General features: G+C 26.3%; 2 protein-coding genes across 4 annotated transcripts; one reads left to right on the forward strand and one right to left on the reverse strand.

Moving 5' to 3' along the window:
- Positions 1 to 2028: 2028 nt before the first annotated feature.
- Positions 2029 to 15223, reverse strand: LOC112690047 (nuclear pore complex protein Nup155). 3 transcript variants are annotated; one of them, XM_025563942.1, is made up of 26 exons: positions 14776 to 15223; positions 9785 to 9965; positions 9572 to 9697; positions 9326 to 9425; positions 9090 to 9259; positions 8811 to 8959; positions 8451 to 8734; positions 8127 to 8377; positions 6255 to 6511; positions 6013 to 6186; positions 5843 to 5954; positions 5499 to 5686; positions 5141 to 5416; positions 4869 to 4963; positions 4641 to 4737; positions 4495 to 4572; positions 4211 to 4410; positions 3986 to 4136; positions 3642 to 3901; positions 3420 to 3566; positions 3235 to 3322; positions 3036 to 3156; positions 2676 to 2786; positions 2467 to 2587; positions 2283 to 2405; positions 2029 to 2214 (listed from the first exon to the last, which is right to left on the reverse strand). In XM_025563942.1, the coding sequence occupies exons 2-26, from the start codon at positions 9957 to 9959 to the stop codon at positions 2079 to 2081; spliced, it is 3990 nt and encodes a 1329-aa protein (XP_025419727.1). In that variant the 5' UTR covers positions 9960 to 9965; positions 14776 to 15223; the 3' UTR covers positions 2029 to 2078. The 3 variants fall into 3 exon arrangements, with proteins under 3 accessions (XP_025419727.1, XP_025419729.1, XP_025419726.1); XM_025563944.1 differs by lacking the exon at positions 14776 to 15223 and adding an exon at positions 10729 to 10752; XM_025563941.1 differs by lacking the exon at positions 14776 to 15223 and adding an exon at positions 10409 to 10444.
- LOC112690048 (box C/D snoRNA protein 1) lies at positions 10837 to 12474 on the forward strand. Its single transcript, XM_025563945.1, has 6 exons — positions 10837 to 11131; positions 11207 to 11388; positions 11459 to 11538; positions 11714 to 11886; positions 11972 to 12118; positions 12214 to 12474. Exons 1-6 carry the CDS (start codon positions 11115 to 11117, stop codon positions 12377 to 12379), a joined length of 765 nt encoding a protein of 254 aa, XP_025419730.1. The 5' UTR covers positions 10837 to 11114; the 3' UTR covers positions 12380 to 12474.
- Positions 15224 to 16772: the final 1549 nt, after the last annotated feature.

The following is a 16772-nucleotide window of genomic DNA, read 5'->3' on the forward strand; positions in this document are numbered from 1 at the left end:
TGCTACCGGCGAGGCATTAACGACACATTTAAAAACTTTACCAAATAGTTCGATCAAACAAGAAGCACAAAGCACAGAGATGCCATTGATTATGACCGAACGGGAAGTGTCTTACGTAGTTGAAAGCATCAATGAAGTCATTGTGTCATTGATGACTTCACCTATAACATATACGAATAAAGGCGAAGATAATTTTAAAGAAAAATTTTTAATCGCCAAGACTGGCTTACACGAAATAAATTTACGCAGCAAGTTTCTAAAGGTGAAATACCTGCTGAACAGCCACGAAAAGATGGCATGGTTTGCGAGTGTTCTAGTGAAGTACCTTTTGAGCAAATAAAGGTTAATTCATGGAGTGTATTCAAGAATGATGCAGGACATAGGAAGCGATTTATTTAATAGTTTAATACTCTCATAGACTCATTGGATAATTTGAGTGATGTTAAAGAATAAAGATCCTGCAGACAATAAGACATTGTCCATCTTGAGTGACTGGTTAGGGATCATCACAACAACATTTAAAAAGTGTGAGCCTACTGAAGAAGATATTTAACTTGTCAAGAAACAAGTTGTAGCATACGAAATCAACAGGCACTATATGTAACCACTTTATGTACTTCTAATTACTACCGAAATAATATCTTGATTTTACTGTTTCTTTTTTTTTTTTTTATCAATTTTTCAATTTATGTTAAAAGCGAATTTTTTTTCCATTTTTAGTATAACTGTTGTTTATTTTTCTTACTTTGATAATTTTTTTAATATCTCCTTAAGAATTTTATTATACTTCTGTTTTATGAATTTTTACTAATTATCAGAACACATTGATTACTTTTTTATTAATGATTAATTTATTCTGTAATTTTTGATTTTTTTTGTTTTTTTTTTTTTAAAAATCATTAACGACAATTTTTTTTTTTTAGTTTAAGTGGACTTTTTTCATCTAATTTTTTTTCTTTAAGATATATGTACTAATGTATGTCTATAATTTTGTGTTTATTATTATTACATGTACATTATTATTTTATTATTATGTACCTTATTTTGATGTTGCAAGTGTTTTTTTATACATTGTTATAAATAAACACATTTTTTAATTGTATTTACTTTTTTTTAACACTAATTTTTTGTTGTGATATTCATGACTTAATGTTCAGTGTATCTCTTCATTGAATTTTTTTTTTATACTATACGTATACATTCTTTATAGCTTTGTAATATGTAATATTATTTTTTCGCAAGAATTATATTTTTATTTACACAATTTTATTACTTATTGTTTTGTGTATAATGCATGATAATTATGATTAGTTATGAAAATGTATTATTTTTTGTTTTTATTTTATGAATTTGAAGAGGTTTTATCTTTTGAATAAATAAATAATTATATTAATTGTCAATGTAATATTTATTTATTTGGTCAGAATTCTTCATTTATTTATTAATTTATTTATCGTAAAAATTTGATAGTTTCTCAATTTATATTAATTTGAATTCTTATATTTTATCAAAATATATGGTATACTGTGTAATACAGTAGCTTTAATAGTGATGTTAAAAAAATGAAATAAAACATTACTTGTTTTACATAAAGTTTTATTTCCCTTTCACAGTTTTTAAAATGGAAACCTTAGACTGAGGAATTCAACTGAAAAAAACTTACTTTTTGTACAAAATAATGTTCTACTATTAAATATTCATTTATTAACTGTACAATATCAATAAAGAAAATTCCTTATAAGTATAAAAAATAATTACCATTTCTATTCTTTGAAAGTGATCATTCAATTTATGTTAAAATATTAATTTTATTATTCACAAAGAATTTGATGAAATAAAATGTCGCATAAATCTGTGGTTTGAAACATATACAAATATTAATTACAGATATATTTCTCAATTATATTATTTGAAAAAACTGATATACATTTTATCATAGTGGTAGAGGCCATATTCTGAGTGAAAAATTCTAATAAAATGACAATATGACATTTCATTTTTTAAGTATAAAATAATGAGGGAAATAAATATTTAAAAATAATTGATATATTCAAAATTATTATGTTAGTTTGTTGCATTTAGTTTTTTATAATATTATCAAGTTCATTTTTGATCGCAATGACACCTTCAATCAGTGGACTATGAGCAAAACGACTGTAAAGCATATTTTGACAAATCACCAACAAATCAAATAAGTTTACAGCAATCGATCTCCTGAAAAATATTAATTTATTTTAAATGAGGTAGTTGAAATAAAATAAAATTTATAAAAAATGATTTACCTTTGCATCCCTGAAGGCCATAAATCAACATTTTGTAAATAATATCTGGCTAGACTCATGATTACTTCTAACACATGCAGTTCACTGGTCTTCTGCCACCGTGGATCATTAGTAGAATAAATTCTAACCGAACAGATTATAAGATTAAAAATAATAATAAGATTTTATAATATTATAAAATTACTTTTTATAAATGGCCACTAGAGATTCAATAGGAGCACCAATTGTCAACATAGTTGTGTATACAGATTCCAAATCGCCACCCAAGTTACAATTTAAATATTCTAACATAGTTGTTACATATTCTGAACAAAAAAAAATAAAAATGTATCATAGACATAATATAAATAATTATTACACTTCCCGAAATAAGAAATAAATATCTAAACATACCTAGGTCAAAAGTCGAAGAATTAATTGGATGCGAACTGGCCAATGACTTAATTTTTTCCAAAGCAATGGTCATTTTATTGTGTTCACCAATATCACCGCAGTCTTCCACAACTTAAAAAAATATGTAAATAACAGAGAAATCAATATATAAAAAAATAAAATAAAATTTTCTGAATTTATTAAAATATATAATACCCTAAGAAATATCAAAAACTATAATGTATTCTTGTAATAAATATTGTACAAAGATAAAAAAAATTTTTACAAATAAAACACAATTACACAGTTAGGGTATTAAATTATTAATGATACAAATATAGACAAATATTATTTCTTAAAACTGTTATTATTTTAATTTACCTTTAAGTAAAATATTTTCCCAAATCTGGTTGACTAATTCGCGGTCATCATGATTAGAAAGTTGTAATATTGCTAACTGAGCTTCCCATAAACTATGAGGTTCCGCAAAATTACTATAAAGCTAGAACAAACAATATTATTTACAATCAATTATCTTCTTAATTTTCTACTGTACACAAAAAATAAGTAAATATCATACTTCTCCTAATGTAAACAGATTGCTATTAAGTTTTTCAATGATATCAATTTTCCCAACAACTTGGCTAGATGACAATAAATCCAATATCTAATTTAATAAATTAAATATGCAAAAAATTAAAAAATTAAAATCTAATACATAAATTGAAATGAAATATTTTATTTGAAACATTAATTAACAAACCAATTTTTTGTATTTCAGCTACTTGTAATAAGTCTTCTACTTCTCTTAGACTAGTAGCATTTAATGCAGGAGTACTCAACTTTTTACTACGTAAACATGCCATTGCTCGGCCTAAATACATAAGACGATCGCTTAAAGTTAAGCCACTCCTGATAAAAAAAGTAAACATAAATTAAATTGCAAAAAAAAAATAATTTTTACAAGAAAAATAATAGTAATATTACTCAGGTCTTTTAGCTAATGATGCTAAAACTTCTGCTGCCTCATTATAATTTCCATTGTACTCATAATATCTACATAATACATCTTTGATATAATTATTGCTATCATCAGACTTAGATTGGGTTAACAAAAACTTTTCCAAACTATGATGTCCCATTTCAATGGTTTCTCTTATTAATTTCTTATCAATCATCCACCTGTATACGACAGTATGCATGATTTCATCATCACAGGAAATACATAACTTTATTAACTCTGATATCTATTAACAACAACAGTAATAAGAATGTAATTAAATTATTTAAATTAAAATTAAAAAAAAAAAAAAAAATAAAAAAAAAAATACCAAATTAGAAGCTTGTTCAGGAGTTAACGCAGAATTTTCTAAAATGCCAGGTATTAAATTTGGTCGGTTAGGAATGATCACTGATGGATTTTTCACCATGATTGAGTATAAGGAGTCTAAACTTGCACTTATTTCTTTGTAAATGTCTAACCTGCAATTTTAAACAAATGCATTGATGAATTTTCTAAAATAATGTTCTTCAAGCATGAAAATAATAAATATTACCTAAACATGTAAGCACCATAACCAGGCCCGTCTCTATCTAACACCATATTGTTGACAAAGTAATGACCACCTAAATTTTTTGGATCAACTTTTTTGGCATACTCACTACACAATTGATATACACCTTCCATATAAGCACAATTTGTGTATTGTAAACATACGGAAGTTAAATTAAACTTTGGTGCTACCTCTTTTAACACCTATATTTCATAAGATTTTAATATTAACACAATAAAAATATATGAATAAAGAAATAAAATTTATAGTCAATCACAATAAATTACCATAAGAGATTGATATAAAATTCGTTTACGTTCATCTTCATTGATTGTTGACTGAGCCAATTTAATCATTTCGGAAGCCTATGGTAATTAAAATTCATAATTACTTTAAATTTGTATTAAATTATATAATAAATAATAGTATTTACTTTAGCACAAGCAGCATCTTCAGAATGGTATATGGATGGACATACTTGGCGTAGTTTCGTACTAATTGATTCTACAGATGAATTCTCATTTAAATATCTAAATACAAAATAAAAAATATATTAATATCTTAAATTATGTCATTGAATTAATATTTTCTTCGTGGAACAATTTATAACAATAATGTATATGAAAAATGAACAATGAATGTAATAATATACTTTACTCACGTATCTAAAAGTTTTTGTACTAAGCTTTGACATATTTCTTGATGCACAAGGATCAATTCCTTAAAAGTAACATTTTCCAATACACGGTGTTCTTGCTGAAATTAAAATTGGATAATTTTAACATTAAACCTGATAAGTTTACTTAAACAAATATTTAAGAATATAAATAAATGCCTTATACACCTTATACTAAAAAAGGTATATAATTAATAATAATCTAGCTAATATAAAAACAAATACATTGCTAAATAATTTTTTTTTTTTTAACTTACTTCACTTAATTTGCTAGCTATAATATAAAATTGATGTTCACTGAGTAATTTCCATAAATTAAACACTTCAGCACTATAAACAACTAATTGTTTCAAACATTCAATAGATTTAGTTTCAGATTGATTTGCATCTTGTACAATTGTACGTTTTGAAGCATCTAATGTAGCCTTAGTATAACTTCCTAACATTTTTGAATAATTATTCATAAAAGTGTGTAAAGTTTGCAAATGACTAGCTACAAATGAACAATCATCTGGAGATACAGTATTGACAATCTAAATAGATATATTCAATTATTTTAAATTATATTTTGATGTATTTAAAAATGGACAGATATTATTTATATAATTATATTACATAAGTTTTTCCATCAGTAGTCTCCATATTTACTGCTTTAATATTCCAAAGGGGTCTAAGTAAACGACTGACAAATAAATATAATCCATTATGTTTAGATGAATAATGAACGCTAGTAGATTCAAAAGGTAGATTTGTTATATTTGATTGATTGTTCATGAATGTTGTAAAATTTCCTGGTCTAAAACCTGTAAATATTGAAAACAATTACCTATATAATTATATAGTAATTTCTCAATTATATATTTAAAATATTAAGTATTTAAAAAGTATTTTGTCATAACAAATTATTAGTCGAAAACTTTTCAGATAAAAATATATACTATGATAAATTAAACTCTTACTAGTATTTTGAAGAACTCTTGATGAATCATTGAGTGAGCTATGTAAATTTTCAGTCACTAATTTAGGTTCACCGCCATGAGTGAAAAATGCACGGGTTGCATATTCTTTGACCTAATAATTTAAAATATACCTTTAATACTCAAGCATGAAAGAAAATGTATGCACTTACTTTAATGTTCTTTAATGACTGATCACAAATTATTGTGAGACAAGCAACACATGCTTGATCATCGCTGAAATTTTTGAAATATGTTTTGATAGCATCTGTTTCTGAACCTTGACTGATAGTAAACAATTCACAGAGAGTGTCATATGGTCGAAGCATTTCAAAAATTTCCAAACCCTGAAAGAAGAGATTTTGATTTAAGTAAAAAAAAAAAAAATTTTTTTTTAACTAAATAATATAATTACCTGAGGAGCTATGGTAATATATTCTTGTCGATTTTCAAATTGTTGGCGAACAATAAGTGGTGGTTGTATTGAGGTTGGGTCATTGTATATCAATAAATTGGGTCCTATGTTTTCTAATGATAATGGGCATACATCCAGATCGGTAATAAAATATCTTTCACTAAAGTTAGGATTAAAAGCATATTCATCAGGAGTTATACACCATAACATTGGTCTGTAATTAGTTATGTCAGTATCACACGCCATTATAATAGTACCTGCAAATAGAAAAAACAAAAAAAATCAGTTAAAATGTCTAGTTAATAGTAATTACTAGAAGTCAAATTTTTATGATTTTACATATTTGTTTCTAGTCTATACAGTTAAACAGAAGTGAGATACCTTTACGGTTAATGAAACACAGAATTCCCTTAAAAAAAAATGTATTTTGCATAAAAAAGCATATTTTAGGATTTAGGAAATATTCAGTACATTTTTATTTTTGAAGGTTCTATTTTTGTAAGTATTTATTTTTGAAGAAAATAATTTATATTACATATTATTTGTCTGCATATCTATAGACATATTACGTACATCAGCATTTTGATAATATTGATCAACAAATACAATATTCACAATGTGAGTTATTTTTATATCCTAGGTTGTTTTAAAAATTAATCAATAGATCCACGTATGGTTAAAATTTGCATTAAAACAGATTTTTTTTTTCAAAAATGTTATTGTAAGTCAAATTAATAATAACAATTAGTAATTAAGAAATTTTAACCAAGTAATTATAATATATATATTTTTTTACAGAATATTGAAAGAATATTTGTATTTTTAAAAACATGAAGTATCATAAATTTGGTATTTTAAAGAATATTTACAGAATATATTGCCTTTTTTAAACGACATAAAAACCTCATATTTTAAGAATTTTAAAAGAATATTAATCTGACCTTTAGTAATTACTTTAATTTCAAATTTTTTTTAAGTAAAATTATTATTATAATAATAGATACATTATAATATGTGAAGAGAGAACCCAAGAAATACTTTTAAAAGTAGCAAGTACTGCTTTTACATCCATTAACTCCTAAAAGACTAATTATATGTACACTTAAATCCATTTATTACAATGATATAAATAAAATAATATTCAGGGTAAGACAATCCCCAGCAAAGTAGTTATCTTGTGTGCAGTCATTTTGGTCAGGTAAAACAATAATTGTTTTAATAAAATAAAATTTGGTTTTATATTCACCAATTACAAAAAGTTGAAATTTAGGAATATCTAGGAAAACAGTTACTAAATAAATTCTATTCTGGAATTTAATATTATGAAAAATGCAGAAAAGTTATAAATTTTTTAGTAAGAAAAAAACTTATATAGAATAGAAAACATTTTTTGTAAATTATGGTCTTGTTTATTTTCCATTTTTTCTTGGTCAAAAAATACATTTCAACTTTATATTAAGACCTCTCATTAAAATAATTTACGCAAAGAATGACTGGTATTTATTTTCAAATACAATACGGTTTAAAATATAATAAAATTTTTCATAAAAATCAAAATTTTGTAATCTAATTATAATCATCAGTTATTTTAGGTTTCTCAAAAGATTACCATAAGCAAATTTGGCTGTAGTATAGTAATCTATTTATTTTTTATTTTTGTCTATTTATAACTGGCATATGTTTACTTATGTATTTTAATAATACTCATGAAATATGTAATAAGTATTATAATAAGTAGTGTATAATTTTAGCTACAATTTGTTTGGTAAATAAAGGTATATTAGTGGTTAAATAAAGGTTATGGTTGGGTGTTATAGTATAAAATTATAACAAATAACTATTACTAATTTTACTAAATTAATCAAAGAATACCTCTATTATACATCACATGTTGAACACTACTTGGTTTGGATTCTCCTACAACCCTATTATATCCTGGAGGTAATCGTATGTGTAAAAGTTGTAATGTGTAAGGTCTAGTATTATTAGAGATTATTACTCCAGTTGTAAAATATAACCTAAATCCAGATTTAGATACAACCATTAGATGAATGTTTGACGATTCGGTTTCTTCAATGATTTTGATACTACTCAATATAGTCATTTGAGCTATTTCCATGGTTCTGAAAAATATATAATCCGTTAAGTTATATCTAATTGTATTATTTCATTTTGAAAAAATATATATTAGTTTACCTAAGTAATTTAGAAACTTGATGCTCAAGACTAGAATGTGACAAAGAAATAATTCGACTTGTTGATTTACCATTAGATCCCAGGTCATATAAATCAATTGAACTATTTTCAGTCAAAGTATAAAGTATATGTCGAGTGTTATCAACAGCTATTTCAACAATAGTCGAAGGTTCATTGATCACATATGATAAAAACGAAGGAAGTATATAAGATAGAGTGCCAGCTGAATGACAAATTTTTTTGCATCGTCTGCCATTTCCAATAGAAAACCATCCTAAATCTTTCTACATATTTTAAATAAAAATAATGTATGTTAACATTTTCAATTGATGGTATTTTTTTTTTATTTATTTTTAGTACCCAATAATCAATTTCAAATAGATTGCCATCTTCACTCGCAAGAAAAATTCGCCCATCATTTGTTCCAACAATTTTGGAAGTTATTACACCTTCAGTAGGAACTTCAAAAATTGTATCTGTAGTCAGTTCTAATTGCTCTACTGTTTTACCTTATTATACAAAGATATTTGGTTTTATTAATATATTTTAGATAACATAATTGTTTATTGATAGGTATTAGAAGAATATAATTGACAGTTATTTATTAAATATTTTAAGAAAAAACTTTAAAAAAATTACCATCGATACCGGTGACTTTTTTAAATGTTACACCTAATATTGCTATGTTTAAACCAGTAGCTAGGACTAATAAATGTTTTATATGAGGTTGAAATACATTTGGTTTAGGTGAAACTAAAGCTACTGCAAAAATAGTAGAATTCATTCCATCAAAATAAGATAAGTCGGTTCTAAAAAAAATATAAATATATAAAAACAACTAGTAAAATACTATATATAGTACAATATTAACTAACCCTTCACTATAGTCCCATAAGAAAAACTCCTGATCAATTGTGATCCAAACTCTGTTAATCTCAGGAAAGATTCCTAACTTACGATGGAAATTTTGTGAATCTATAAAAAAATAATTATAAATTTTAAATTAGGCGATAACAATAAATTATTGATTTAGTAAGTATTAATTTTATTATTGAAGAAATCCAAAAATATATAAATAGCAAACAAATTAACTAAAATATATCAAATGTTAATAATAATACCATTCCATTGTTCCAATAATGCACCAGGAAGTGATATCTTGTGTCGTGACTTAAGAGGAGCGATAGAAGACATTCCTAGTCCTTCTTTAGGATAGTCATATTCTGTACATCCACTAATACTATAACCTGTAAATTACAAAAATAAATTCTATTAATTAATCTTTGTACCATATTAAAATAGTTCATAGTCGGTTTAATAAAATTAATACTGACCACTATTAGTTATATGCATTTTATCAATAAGTGTTGGAAATGAATCATCTGCTGCAAAAAATTTATCCAACATTTTCCCAGATAGATCTAAACTTTCTTTAGTTGAAATTGTTTGATTAACCATAGACATGGTAGAGTTATCCATGGTTCTTGAAACATTCATGAAAGAATCCATTTTCAACTAATTCAAACATATAATGCATAAGTATAAATTATGAATAATGGTTAATTCAAAATTGTCTTATAGTACATGTTTAAAATTATTTCAAGCAAACTCATTTTGTAAATTATAATGTTATCCTTAAAGTATCAAAAATGTATTTTAAAACCTATATATTTTAAGTAATTTTAGTATTTTTAATGTAAAATTCAATGGAATTTATAACATTATAACATTATAACATAATTTATAACATTGGTAAAAGTATTAATATTTGCATAAATAAACCACTTTCCAATACATTGTTTATAGTTGCAGCAATTTATTCATTACCTAATATTTTATAATCCCAAGTTTTAATATTATAATTTTCAGTTTATGATGTAGATATTGATATTAAATAATAATTATCAAACCAAAATATTTCAGCATAAAAAAAATATTAATAAAATTTAACAACCTACCTTTTGATAAAATATTATAATTAGAATCAAAAGTTCAAATATAATAAACTATGTGTATCACTTAACATAATTAAGTTTATAATTTTGTTTGGTAAAAATCAAATTATTCGCAAACAAAATGAATTTATATAAAACCATAACTTTCCTACCAATAGTGAAAAAAAAAAACAGTACAACCACTGAGATTACAGCAATAAACTATAAAAAAATATTTGGTATTAGATACTCCGAAGACAGTTTTTTGTAGAAATTAAGGAATAGTAGGTGTTCAGAAAATTATTGTCTGAATTGAAGGTAAATAATATCCGTTAAGCGCTAACCTCAAATAATTGAACGGCGATACAAACGTTTCATCTGGACATACATGACGATAGTGACGCGGGCTTAGCATCGTAATATCTGGATTACCGTATTGGTCAACAGATAACATATCAAAACATGTGCTTCGCGATGATATTATTGAATGAAGTAAAATTAAAATGTGCAACCACGCCATTTCCGTTTGTACTTCGTGCAATTCATTGTGCTTTGTTTTATGTAATAAATTTACTTTGTGTACATCACACCTCGTTACATTGTGACGGATCCTTTGCCATGGTCGTAATGCGTATTCCGAATTTTTCTTTAAAACATACATTTGATTTGACATCGATTTTTCACGGTATCGGTGCTTGAGATTATTATATAAATAAAAATAAAAACTATCATGGAATCGAGTAGTCGGTAAAAATTATATAAACTAATAATTTTAATTTATGTTGTTGAAATATTAATACTTGTCGTTTGTTTTTACTATAGTCTTGGGTTTTGTGAAGTGTGCAGTAGTGATTTGGCCAAATACTGTTGTCCTAGGTGTGAAGTTAAAACGTGTTGTTTAGCATGCGTGAACATTCACAAAAAAGAATTAGATTGCGATGGTAAAAGATATAAGACAGGATTCAAAAAACTAGAGAAATTTAATGATAACGAAATGAGTCAAGGTATAAAAATATATTCTTTCTTGTGTTTTTTATAGTTCTTATTTTTATATTTACATTATTTTTTAAATAGATTACAGACTTATGAACGAGTTTATTGAAGTTGTTGGAGAGTTTAAAATGAAAACTCAACGCTTATCAAATTTAGCTCCTGTAAGTATTAAATTCTATAAATTAATGTTTAGTAAGATTACTTGCGCTTTGTCATATTTTATATTTTCAATTTATAAAAATTAAAGTAGAATTTTAAGTCTAAAACAAATTAATATCACGAATTTGTGATAATATATAGATAGAAAATAATATAGAAATTGCTTGTTATTTCTAGGGATTTCGAAGATTACGTTACCAAGCTTATCAACGAAATGTTCGATTACAAATATTACCAAATTCTACCATGAATAAAAATAATACATCATTTTTTAACCACAAACTAAATAAAATATTTTGGCGTATAGATTGGATATTTCATGGTATTGATGTAAAATTCACCAATCACAAGTATTAATGCATTTTTTATTTTATTCTTATATTTAAATATATACAATTAATTTAAATTGTATTAATTCTAAAAATAAATTTTCAGAGTTCCCGAGTATCAAAAAATAAATGATATTGTCAGAAATTATTTCTCATTAGAATTTCATGAAGATGAAGTAAAAGAAAAAATGAAATTTTATATCTCTGCTGGAATTAGAGGTGTAACATTTTTAATGAAAAGTTCATTTGGAAAGTTAGTATATATTTGTTTTATATTTCATTTTTAATAGGTTCTAATACTATATACATGATAAATCGAAATATTAATTATTAAACTTATTTTGTTAGATATTACGAACTTGATCCTGAAGATTCAATTTCATATAGTTTAAGATACAAATCAATATTAGAATACCCAGAAATATTAGTTGTTTTAACTATTCACAAAGATGCATTTAGTGAACTTATTTGTGAGAATTCAACCTACAATAACAATAAATCAAAATTTAATTGATACAATTTATTTTTATTTTTCCAAGACCTATAACTATTAACTGTATTAATATATACTTCAATAATGTTTTAACAGAAAATTAGCAAACATAAAAGTAACTGATTTGATAATATTACATTTTATTATCTTAAATTTTTCATTTTATATAATTTATGTATTTATTATTTACTTTTTTGATAAGTTATATGCAGTATATATTTTACATACTTGTGAACTTATTATTGTACTGTATTTTTAATTGTATTATTTATTGTATAATATGATCCAATCTTGATGAGTTTTATATAGTATTATATTGTAAAATTTTGAACATATAAAATATGAAATATAAAAAAAAAAAATATAACAGTTAATTTTTTATATTTCCTATTGTTGTTGTTTATTTTTTGTTAATGAACTCATTACACAATTTGCTGAAAAAACTATGGTTTTTTTATTTTTCCTGACTTTCTTAAGCTAACAATGATTTGGTTGTTATAGTAAAACCTTAGTATCAATTAATTCTGGTATACAATCGATTTGGTAGCTCTGGTTTACATATGCCATGGCCAAAATCTCTTCTATATCGTAAAATGACGGACAAATTTCAATAATATTGCGTGGGATCAAGCATCAGCAAATTTTTTTTTTCTGTTGTTATTTTAAATTAATTTGTGTTGTAATAATTAATCAATGCAAATTATTGTCTACATACATATTAATATTTTGGTTTTTGAGGATAATTACCTACAATTTTGGATTTTTCTACACAGTTTGAACCTGTACTAGTGTACTCTGATTAACATTCAATCCAAGTAAACCTGTTAAAACCAATTTAAATGCCAGTAATATTCAGTCAATAAGTCATGATGTTAAAAAAAAAGTTTGAATTAAAATATTTAATTTTTTTAAATGAGACTTGTATTATTTAAATGTAAATTAGATGAACTTATATATACTAAAGATTTATGTAGATAGAAAGATGATATACTAGGTCAATGAACTACATGATATTGTGTCCGAATTTTATGTTTTTTAGTAGGATTATAAATTCAGCTCAAGATTGTGTTTTAATTAAAAAAAACTTCTGCATAGCACCCGCAGTAAAAAAAAAAAAAACAACCAGCATTTAATTTTTATTAATTTAATGTATTGACTTGAATATTAATTTAATTTAGAGTAAGTAACCAAGATCCAAAATACGTATAAATGTTTTTATAGATTTTGATGTTACATGTAACTTGTTTAACAAAATGATAGATATATTTTAAAATAGGTAGTATGTTGTTTCGTGCAGTGCTGTAGCAACCAAATATTGCGCTCGGGACGAAACTTCAAAATGCACCCTTATGTATTTTTAATTTAAAAATATTATGTTTATTAAATATTATTTTCAATGATTGCTTTAATTAATATGAAGGATGTTAAAGATTTTGCAAACAAAATATACGACATTGACCGCTGTAATTTATAACATTAAATTCAAGATTTTCATTTTTTGCGCTATCCCAGGAAATGCACCCGGGGCGTAGGCACCTCTCACCACCCTTTTGCTATGGCCCTGTGTATACTTGTTTTTGTAATTACTTATATTTTATACTAACTACAACAAATATGGATCCATATATAATTGCATACAATTGTTATAGAAATAAAAATATAATCAGCTATAGGACAAATTTGGTTACGAGTGTATACACAGTGTGATTACTTTTAAAGGTAACCAATAACTTAATAATTCTGTCCAGTGACATCGGATTGATATACGGTTTTCGGGAGGAGATAAGGAATGCTCAAATTTACAATTTTTGATGGTTTTCAAATGTTTAACCCTATCAATTTAAGTTGTACCTACGCATAACACCATTGTAATGAATATGACATGCATACAACTTAAGTTAAACATTATTAGCTTTTTTTATATTCTCATGTTTATTTTTTAAATGCTTGTCAAAAACTGAAATAGAAAAAAAACGATGCCTTGAAAATTTGACGGGAAAACATAATGAAATAAACTTTAAAACACCAAAATACAAAAATTAATTTTTAATTCAAATTTAAAAAAAAAAAAAAAAAAAAAACAAAAAATTAAAATCCTCGTCATCATAGTGTCATGGGTTCTACAAACATTTTTTCCTGCTAAGAAACATTCATAGGAAATTCGAAGAAAAAAGAAACAAGTTGATACTTGAACCCACAAATGTGAACTGCAAGATCTGTTCCGATCATGCGTTCAAAAACTGATCGACGCTTTTCAAGTATAATTTGTACACGACAATGTTATCAGCATGTTTCACCATTTGGTCTTCGAGTAAAAAACTACGGGAGAGAGAACAGAACAAAAAAAATGAACTCGCATGAGGTCGAGTAAGAATGTTTACAACACTGTCGTATATTTGTAAAAATGCTCTACTCACACAGCGTTTTCAGTTGCATCACCTCGGAAAACGTCATCGGAAGTCCTTTTACGTTGGTGTCATTCTGAAAACAGTAACATGAACGAGATGGACATAAATAGTGTCGGTCGTGCAGCTTTCTGGAGAAAAAAAATAAAACGAATAGGAACAACGGGTTGTAAACACGTTTACAACGCGAACTGTAATATAGTATCGGAGAGTGTTTTACAATGCGTATCCTTGTTAAATAAACGTTTCGGCACGTCGGTTTCCCGTCGATCATCACGCATTCGTATTGGACATGGCTGAACCGCTCGTTCGTTGCCATCTATGGACACTGTACATTAAAAGCATCAGATATTATATTACGCTTGTGTACCGAGAAGCACGTATGCGGTGCGGTGCGTATTTCGTCGAAGTTTTGCGCTGTCAAGTGCAGAACCTCCTTCGACAATATCGCGCAAGCCATCCGGACGACTGCGGCACAACTGGCGACCGATTCACCAGATATCTTGCGACACAGTACCGGCCTTAGGGGAGGGGGGGCAAACGGTGCGATCGCACTAGGCTTCGCGCTTTTATGTGACCTCACAGGGTATATTTATGGGGGGGGGGTCTTAGGGGGCTTCAGCCCCCTCTCCGAAATCCAGGAATTGTTTATTAAGTCTGCTTATTATGACCTATCAGATGTAAATCGTAAAAGTTCAATATAATTTTATAAAGAATTATTAGTAACAACGAACAAGTTATTCATGTAAAGGGTCTGACGATTTTGATCGTAACGATTATACCATTGAGATCGGTACATTGTGCTTAATTTTGACGTATGGTACTGCTGCATTATCGTAATTTCGATTTCTTTTACCTAGAATTGATTTACTGATATTACACGCGTTGTGGCGTCTCAATCACCGTACAATTTTTATACGAACCCCTATGAGCTAAAAAATGTCCTAGAAGTGACGGCGACGACCGATAACATTATCACGGTTATCGGTTTACATCGTATAGTTGTTACTTGTTTTCGCTATTATAGATAAATTTTGTATAATAATTTTCCAACTTTTGTTTTTAATAGACTGAATTGGGGAATTCAGTTGGAAAAAATACCACAGCCCCCCCCCCCCCAAAAAAAATCTAAATACGCCCTTGGGGCCCCACAAATTATATATTACGATTATTACTTTATTTGTAAATAAAAATAATATAGTCCCAGTACACAAATCGTCACCCGCATGGACGTGTGGTCTTCTTAATAAACGGATTGCTATCGATGAAAATTAAGATGTATCAATTACGCATAGCTTTAAAGTATTATACGCGCATGCACTTGTAAAATTGTTTATCGTCGACGACAGTTCGAAATATAGTTATAGTATATATTTAGTTATATAATAATACGAAAAAACATAGATTTATATAAACAATTAATAAATTAATATAATTGTATGGGGCCCCGCAAAATGCTGCACCGGTCTCTGAAAACCGTCGGGCCAGCACTGTGCCGACACCTCCGTGCTTGGAGAAGAAATTGAAATTCCTCGTATTGTTTCTAACCAAAAGCATCGTTCAAATCATCCAATAAATACTCATGAAGATTATTTTAGTTTCCTTATACCAACCATATGTAGATTCCTTAATAATGCAATTAAAACTAAGATTTTAAAATAAAAACAGTGCTGTTCATTCCTTATTAAATTTACATATATTTACACCTCTAATTTGCATAAATTTGAATATGATTTGGACTTCACAGTTTAATTCCTTTTTTTTTATATTTTAAATGTTGTTAGTTATTTCCTTTCTATCGTGAAATGAACTCAGATAATATTACTCAAACCATTTCCTCTAGCAATAAGTTGGAAAAAAAGATTTTTTTTAGTAAACACCTAAATAGATGATATTAGATACACAAAATGCATACATTATCTTATGTTATCCATATGAAATTTTGTAAAGAAATTGACGTTTCTAACACTTTAACAAAATGTGTATGAGAAATATGTTTAGCTTAAATT

This window comes from Sipha flava, unplaced genomic scaffold (genome assembly GCF_003268045.1).
Source record: "Sipha flava isolate LNK unplaced genomic scaffold, YSA_version1 48_pilon_pilon, whole genome shotgun sequence".
Taxonomy (NCBI): domain Eukaryota; kingdom Metazoa; phylum Arthropoda; class Insecta; order Hemiptera; family Aphididae; genus Sipha; species Sipha flava.

Excerpts from the sequence above, each read along its gene's own strand:
- LOC112690047 (XM_025563942.1), bottom strand. The coding sequence starts at position 9,959 with ATGGATTCTTTCATGAATGTTTCAAGAACCATGGATAACTCTACCATG. Across the intron at positions 9,698-9,784 it reads AATGCATATAACTAATAGTG|GTTATAGTATTAGTGGATGT; the intron begins GTCAGTATTAAT and ends TGTAATTTACAG. Across the intron at positions 3,323-3,419 it reads GTAGCTGAAATACAAAAAAT|GATATTGGATTTATTGTCAT; the intron begins TGGTTTGTTAAT and ends TTTATTAAATTA.
- LOC112690048 (XM_025563945.1), top strand. Across the intron at positions 11,389-11,458 it reads TGATAACGAAATGAGTCAAG|ATTACAGACTTATGAACGAG; the intron begins GTATAAAAATAT and ends TTTTTTAAATAG. Across the intron at positions 12,119-12,213 it reads ATGAAAAGTTCATTTGGAAA|ATATTACGAACTTGATCCTG; the intron begins GTTAGTATATAT and ends TTATTTTGTTAG.